This window comes from Magallana gigas, chromosome 1, assembly GCF_963853765.1.
Source record: "Magallana gigas chromosome 1, xbMagGiga1.1, whole genome shotgun sequence".
Classification (NCBI taxonomy): Eukaryota; Metazoa; Mollusca; class Bivalvia; order Ostreida; family Ostreidae; genus Magallana; species Magallana gigas.
In genome coordinates, this window is record NC_088853.1 from 17,046,780 (window position 1) to 17,055,241 (window position 8,462).

Genomic DNA, 8,462 nt, shown 5'->3' on the forward strand with positions numbered 1-8,462 from the left:
GGGGTAGAAATAATTTTTGAGAATTTGTGATTTGTTTTGGCATATTTGACCCAAATTGAGAGGGCCTGGGGTTGGTAAAGCCATGCGTTTCTTAATTTAGATTCATCTTTCCATAGAAATGGTCCAAAATTGGTAAGGATTAGCCTTGTAGTTTTCAACAGGAAGTTAAGGTATCCTAACCATAGAAGACCCTTATTTTTCTAACCCTGAATATCCATCATATATTAAATACTTTGATATTAATTCAAATATTTTCGGAGTAGAAAAAGATTTACCGAGAGAAATTAAAAAAACAAAATTATTCACTAAGCAGAAATTAATTAAGAAGATTGCTTTAAGGTCTATTTGGGACAAGCACATTTTTTAAATAAAAAAGTAAATACTAAGAATATCAATAATTGCTTTGGTGAAAAAATAATTTAATCCTTAGGAGAACAAAAACTATTTAAAATAAATTTTATACCGTATATAATTTTTAAAAATTGATTTTTAGAGATTAAAATCAAAGGAGCAACTCTTCAAGAACAGGAAAATGTCTTTAATTAGGACACATTCCACTCCTACATACTGATACTTAAACATGAAAATTATGTCCAATTATACTGAGTATTAAGCCCATACATATATGTTATGCATCCAGATTCATTAAATCCGGGGCAATTATGGATCGGAAACCTTAAAAATGTAAAATTATCACGTTGCAATACGCGTGACGACGAACGCAGACCAATTGCAATAGGTCGCCTGCGTGAATCCTAAAAATGCAGAGTACAAAAAATTAAAAATAAAACTCAAGACGTACTAAATGAACAAATGAACAATTTGAACTTTATTTTACAGAACACAAGCAGACATGTTGTAAACTGCATGAAATGTTTATCAATTTGCAACTGTATTCATATTAACATTAAGCACAAATTGTTTATCATAATATATATTTAGAGAAGAAACCAAGACTCCCATGGTTTACAAATGCACAATGTCATACAATTTGCAAAAAAAGCAAAAACCAAAAAAACCGAACAAACAAACAAATAAACAAAACAAACAAAAAAAAAAACAAAAAAAACACACGCAAAAAATTGAATATATATCAACAAAAGCTTTAAATTACAATGAATAATATGTAAACAGTACAATAAAATGTACTAGTTTTAAGTTTTCTCGTTTTCTGACTAATATTTTAAAAGTTTTGACAACCTCATGATATTTAAAGAATGATTTTTTATTACATTCATAAAACTTTGAGCAAATTAAAAATTCAGATAGTCAATAGTAAAATGACAACACATTGCACAATCAAATCGTAAAGTTATCATAATCGAAACAATGAACATCAAATTAAGATCGAGTTTAAGCTAAATTCAAGCACCTTGCTGTAGAAAAATCATTTTGATACATTTACCTGCAAATAAATGAGTTTCGACATCATTGATGTCCATTTAGATATTAAACTCAAATCTTTGATCTTTACAAATGATGATCAAATAAGGAATTTTATTTAGAACCACGGGACAAATCATATGTATATAGAAAACTAGGGTTACGAATCGCTTCCTTCCCCCACTCGGTGGCCTGTAGAATGTCCGGTGTTTCCTTGACCTAATATTAAGAACAAAAAATCAACAGCGCATCGGTATTTCATTGAAATATGTTTTTTTAATGATATTAAAAGAACTTTTAATTTAGATATAAATTTTGCGCATTACCAAGGGCGTGAGATCGGTTTATCCACTGTTAGACAGCGGTGTGAATTTGTTTGTCTTACACTGTGTATTACTACGCCGTTGTTTAATGTAAACAAACATCGTTTGCTGAATGAAAATCATGAGTAATCGAATGGGCTAATCTATGAGCTATTCTATTGCTTTTTTGACAACAATTCAGCAAACGATGTTTGTTTACATTAAAAAAATTATCAGAAATCGCATTTATGTAAAATAATAAACAGAAAATAACCTTTTATTACATACTCATGTGGGATAGTGAAATTCCACTCCAGGGTCAATATGCACTGTCTAAGACGAGGCTTTTGGTGAAATTTCACTATCCCACACTCGTAAGAATTAATGGTTCTATAAGTCTTATTTGTACTTTTTTTTTGGGGGGGGGGGGGGGGTCATTCAAGAAATTGCGTTACCTCTTCTTTTACTGCAAACATGCAATTCGATTTTTTCGTATTTTCACCCATAGCATTTTCCTGAATACCAGAAAAAATGATTTGACATACATAGTTTATGAAAAGTTTAATATAGAAAATATTCGTCTTCAACAAAGGTAAATAATAAATTCATTTTTTACCTTGTTTTTCAACATAGACGCATTTGTTGTAGACAAAAACAGACTTCGTGTAGTAGATGTTCTCGTATTGTTCCGGCCAGTAGAAGTTACAGTTTTTCGTTTTTGAAACGAGTTGCGCAATCCCTGCCTTACCTTGAAGATATAAGACAGTGTCACCATTTTTAATGTATTGATGCTTTTGTTGTTGTTTATTAACGTATATTAGATTGGTTGAATGCGTATGCCATATGTCAAATATAAAAAAAATAATGTTAAGTAATATAATAGTATATCTTTAGGTTACACCAATTTGATTTCTTGGATGCCGGATCCGCGTGCACATGCCTAAGGACTTTCGAAAAAAAGATTTTAAAAAAATCCCGCACCCGGAAACTTTTGTACCGTTTCCCGTTTCATATTTGTGATTTTATTGTTTTATAAGTCAAGATTGTGCTTATTTTTGCATTGATTATACCAAACATTTTCCGGTAGATTGTCAGCAAGATTTACAAGTAAAAGTTAATAATGCTTGTATCTGTGAATAAAAATAGCAATAAGGAGGGGTATGATACAATAGCGAATACAGTAACCGACTTTGTACTGCTTTTTACATGCATTTCAAAGAGGAAAAAACTACATTGTAAAAAGTATGCAATCGTTTGCGTCTATTTTTTTTTTATTTTTCATGCACTCCAATTTTTTCAAATTTATGGTGTTTTTTTTATTTCAGAATTATTTTTTTTGCCTAGAATCCGATCGCGAAGACCAAGAAATCAAATTGGTGTGACCATAAACTAACCTTTTTGTTGAGCAAGACCTGCGTAACAAAAATGAAAAACCCCTGGAAAAATAGAAGACAAAATTTTAAAGAATCCTATAGATCATTTTTTAGAATTTCAAACAAAATGAACGGATTATTATATTAAACCTGTATATATTTTTTTATCGGCCGCAACAAGATGTTAAAAGAGAAGTATCTGTGCAAGTAACAAAAAGTGTAGTGATAATGTAAATTGTATTATGTTTCCTTTTGATCATTTAAAAAATGAACAAAAGGTTGAAGTATATAGCTTTATCTTCATGTCTGTTAAAAGATGTTTCATGTACTGCAAAAATGCGATCCTTTTTCAATTAAAAATTTGTTTCAGGCTTTGCAATGTGGCAAACAAGGTCATAACTGATATCATATGCAGGACAGATAGGAATGAGCACAAGACTCAAGTGAATAAGATTTTAAAATATTTAAAAAAGAAAAAGAAAAAAGAACTGTAGTCATAAAAATTAAACTTGAAGACTGACCTGTAGAGAATTAGCAATGACAAATATGTACTGAAAGATGTCCGTGCTTTGGTCCATTGCAAAAATACCGAATATCCAGGTCACACCAAGCACTGGCACGAGTGTACCGAGGGTTCGCAAACCAGATCTGTCAAAAATAATGTAATAAAAAAAACTTAATAACGTAAAAAAAAAATAGGTAGCACAACTGCATGCATGATACATTTGATGACACGGTTTTATTTTTTACCAAGTAAAAAATAGTAACAATTCATAAACAAAATCTTAAAACATCTTTTTTTTTATTTGCATTTTAAAATATTTATGATTTAGATTAGTTGTTCTGATATGGCACCGCTAATGAGACCGAAGCTTATTAAAACAGCCAATTTAAACACATTGAAAACAATCTTCGGAGGGGGGGGGTGTATTTTTCCGTGATAGTGTACATTTTGTATAAAAAAAAACTGAAGAATAGTAACAATTCATAAACAAAATCTTAAAACATCTTTTTTTTTATTTGCATTTTAAAATATTTATGATTTAGATTAGTTGTTCTGATATGGCACCGCTAATGAGACCGAAGCTTATTAAAACAGCCAATTTAAACACATTGAAAACAATCTTCGGAGGGGGGGGGGGTTATTTTTCCGTGATAGTGTACATTTTGTATAAAAAAACTGAAAAGGATGCCAATTTTGTGATATAAATGCTTTAAAAGAAGAAAACAAGCATCCACAGACATTTTCAATTTTACTTACGAAGCTTTTTTCCAAAGTGAAGAATTTGACATTCTGTTTGAAGCATATACCACTCGCAGCAACGAAACAATTATTAGGATGTTAAGCTGAAAAAAAGACAGCTAATATAGCTTTTTTTTAAATAAGCCAATAACTCTAAACAAGAATAGATGTCCTGATGATCAAAAACATCAATTTTTTAAAATTATTTTTGTTTATTTGCTTCTTTCCTTTCACTTTGTTGTTGTTGGGTTTTGATGTTTTTTTTTATAAAATGTAAGCTGGTTGTAATTATAAAATATAAACAGGAGAAATGTTGAACTGGAAAGTAATTACCAAAGAAATAATATGTAGATTTAAAACAAAAAAATCAATTTTAAAGTCCAGTGAGCGTATACTTACCATATTTATCAAACATACTGGGATGATGAACAGGTATAGAGATCCACTTTTCATAGATAACCAACAACTAAATATAGTGAGATGTTGTAATTATTGCTGGGATTAAGCATTGCAACGTGTAAGTCTAAAGGTACGCGTGGAGCCTAAAGTATATTTTCACGTACAGGTACAGGTACAGAATTTGGATTATGTTGAATAAACTGTACGTGTATTGATTAACCATTCTATTATACCATTCCTTATATTTTATACAACAAATATCTGATGGCAAATGAAAGTAATCATATACATTCAAATGGTCGGAATTTACTTGATGATTATTTAATTTTTAATTATCAAAGGAGAAATATTCACATTTCAAAAATGTATCACAAAGTGTTATCACTTAAATAACTTAAATGACGCCATACTAGTTTTTCAGGTGATATCCGTTTTCCCAGAATACTCTAAGGTTTGTTCCTGTAATGATGATGGGCAATCCTGACAAAAAAACCCGTAAAAAGCAAAATGTAATATTTTTTGTATTATAGGATACATTTAACAGAACTAATTTGATTATGATTTTACGGATAGAATATTATCAATGAACTTTCGAAGGCTAGGGCTCAATATAATTCATTTATTTAATTCATTCGTTTGAGAACAAAAAAACCTTTAAAATGAAAGCAAAATATTATGTGTTTGATATTTGTTGCTTGTTACTATTTCAACAAGTAAGTGCGGATTTGAATTATCGTTTTTCTAAGTGTGCATTTTCTGAAGGCGCTTTCCATTAACGTTGCATTGCCTCGCCGTCACTTGAAAACTTTGACGTTAATAGAACGTTTTCTTTATCAAAATGCTCCGAAAAAACCGATTGAAGCTTAAAACTGAATAGTCTTTGTTCAGTTGTAATGCATTTCAATGTACTATGACAAATCGTAGATATAGAAATCCTCGTTTTGTAGAATATGATATCCTCGACACCATATTGTATTTTAATCGGCAATAGAAGAAAGCGTTCTTGCATCCGCTTGCCGGCAACAGACGTTACAGCAATTGGCGACAAAGGGCACAGCAACAATTCCGCTGATGCTAATTTACTGGAATATATGAAAATGCCTTCAGCACTGTACTTAATTGAGCGAAAGCGCCTTACTGCAACACGTGCTTAAAAAAAGCAGAACCAAGTGTATAACGTTTAACAATATATAAGATAACCTACCCCATGCTCCAATCAAAAACCAATGAATTCTAGGCTTTGACTTGAAGTTTTTCGCCATATACATTGCGTAGTATGTAACTGTTATACTCATAAAGTAATTGACACCAATTCCAAGCATACTAAAGAAGGTCACTAGAAGGAGGTAATGGATTATGGCCGTTATCGCGACACATAAGTTCTGAAATTTAAGACGGAATTAATATTATAACTTGTCATTAAAATTGTTTTTCAGGAACTAATATTAAAAGCACTTAATGGAAAATCCGTAGCGTAACATCCATCTTCACACAAATATTATTATATTTATCATGTAAAATTTATCAAGAGTTCGATCTCTAGATTAACGTTTTAATTCAAAATGATAAAATTTAATCTATGATATACAAATTACCCCATCATGTGTTTTCTCCACAGTTGTAATGAACATAACAAGGGATATAGTCAAGGCTCCACACATATTCAGCATCATGATATTTTGTTCACTTTTGATATATCTGTATAAAATACTTTCTTTCAAATAATCATCTAATTTACACGTGTTGCTATAATATTTTATTTACATGTTTGTGTCTTAAAATAAGCATGATATACACAATATATGTAATATAGTACCTCCAAGTCATGATGTAGGTTAAAAACGTAATGAAAACAAACGCTACGGAGAGAGTTACGCCAACAAGGGACATCATATCCAAGAGATGGGTTTCTTCTTTTACCTGGCAAGAAAGAATTTATATTATTTCTCATAAAGGGGCACAATGACGACATTTTTTTTACTATTTGAATGTTTATATCTACAATGCTTAAGGAAGGCACGAACTTTTTTTTTACAAAAGTTTTAAGAAATATGTGAGCTCATTATATCGCTTCTAACTTGACAATTGACAGTAATACTCTGGTTAACAATTAAGAATACCTTAGTTAAACATTGGAAAAAACAAAGGAAAGAATATTTCGGAAGTACAAAAATAGCGGTCATCCTTATTTGATAATGCCAGTACATAGTATAACAGTTCTCACCGGAGAATAAGGTCTCATTAAAATCGCAAAGTTTGTGAGATGATTGCACAGACACACTGTTTTTTGGTAATCACTCTGTTTCACTTTGCACCCTCTTTCTGTCCATTTGCTAAAAAAAATAAAAGAAAGTAAGAAAACACTTTCTAATAACAGCGGATTGCGCAATAGCAGCGAATATACCGTGAACTAAATTTTTATTCGACTACGAGAATTTTTTGTGCGTAGTTTTCGATAGCCTCGTTGTCACGATCATATCTCGCCAAAATGTACTCTTTGCTGTGTTGCGCTAATAATGACACAAGTAAATGGAATGCTTGATTGCGATAATTCGTCACTGCGAACCAGTTCATCTTGGAAATTAAAAATAAAGATGTATGATTTGATCAACATATTGAAAAACGAAGTTATAAAATTCATTTTAACAAATTACCTTGTTTTAAACTCCCAGGAAACGCAAACTGGATGCAATTCATTAGATTCACTCTATAATAGTATCAACTCAATTTACGTTATGGCATATAACTTAGTTTGCAGCTATCTTTATAATTTCACACAAAGTGAGGAAAAAAACTCAGAATTTAAAGATAATTTAAATATAATAAAAAAATCATCTACAATAAATCAAAATACTAATTAAATGCTAAAATCAAATAAGATACATGCAAGTAAAATATACTATCTTACATTAACGATATGCCTAAACGTTAATGCAAGGGGTGGATCCAATATTCCGATATCATTCTGTGTAGTAAGGGAGAGAATGGCAGAATTGACAAATGTATCTGTTTTGGATTCCCCCGTCTGGTTTTCCTGCTTTTCATTCCTACAAATTTAAGAGTTTGGGTAAACGTAAACACTAGACTACTATTGTTAATTTAAATAATTGAATAAAAATGCACCTCCATCATTAGAATCACACCAATATATACAGTGAATTACAATTCTAAAACGATAACTGAGAATGACATTTGAGCAGGAGTTATATTCTTTTGCGGTCTCTTCTTAGAATATGAGCGTGTCCCCATCACTATTTTTATAGCTAAATTTATTTTTACCATTCTCATTTTATTTGATAATAATTAGCTTTTAAGTAAATATCAAATACTAAAAAAAACCTGTGATGGTCCAATGACAGCAATTCTGGTAAAGTCTTGTATATTATAGCCACATATTGCATGTCTGAAATTACATTAAAAACAACATTTTTTCCTTAAACGGTAATTTTACACATCAGATGAAGAGCAAAATATCATTTTGCATTATGCTTTTTTAACACCATACAAATAATCAATGTAGAAATAGTATTATGTTCAAAAGAGTTTACATTTTATATGAACAGTTTTATTGAATTCAAAAAGAGTTTTTGAATATGCCATTGTCTGACGAGAAGAAATAGTTACCCTTTGAAGCGTTTATATTTTGCTTTGGTAATTCTAGGAAAGTCGACATTTCGTTGGAGTTATCTGAAGTATTGCTTGACGACAATTCCGGAAAACGTATATCGTTTTCATCTAGTTTTGTCTGATTAATCGTCAGTT

General features: G+C 30.7%; 1 protein-coding gene across 1 annotated transcript; it reads right to left on the bottom strand.

Annotated features, from left to right (window-relative positions):
• Positions 1-668: 668 nt before the first annotated feature.
• Positions 669-8,462, bottom strand: LOC109617747 (adhesion G protein-coupled receptor E1-like). The gene is made up of 15 exons (XM_066084474.1): positions 8,325-8,462; positions 8,040-8,103; positions 7,609-7,747; positions 7,355-7,407; positions 6,925-7,033; positions 6,517-6,620; positions 6,296-6,398; positions 5,905-6,082; positions 5,111-5,180; positions 4,701-4,767; positions 4,320-4,405; positions 3,580-3,706; positions 3,080-3,121; positions 2,141-2,433; positions 669-1,602 (listed from the first exon to the last, which is right to left on the bottom strand). The coding sequence occupies exons 1-14, from the start codon at positions 8,371-8,373 to the stop codon at positions 2,269-2,271; spliced, it is 1,356 nt and encodes a 451-aa protein (XP_065940546.1). The 5' UTR covers positions 8,374-8,462; the 3' UTR covers positions 669-1,602; positions 2,141-2,268.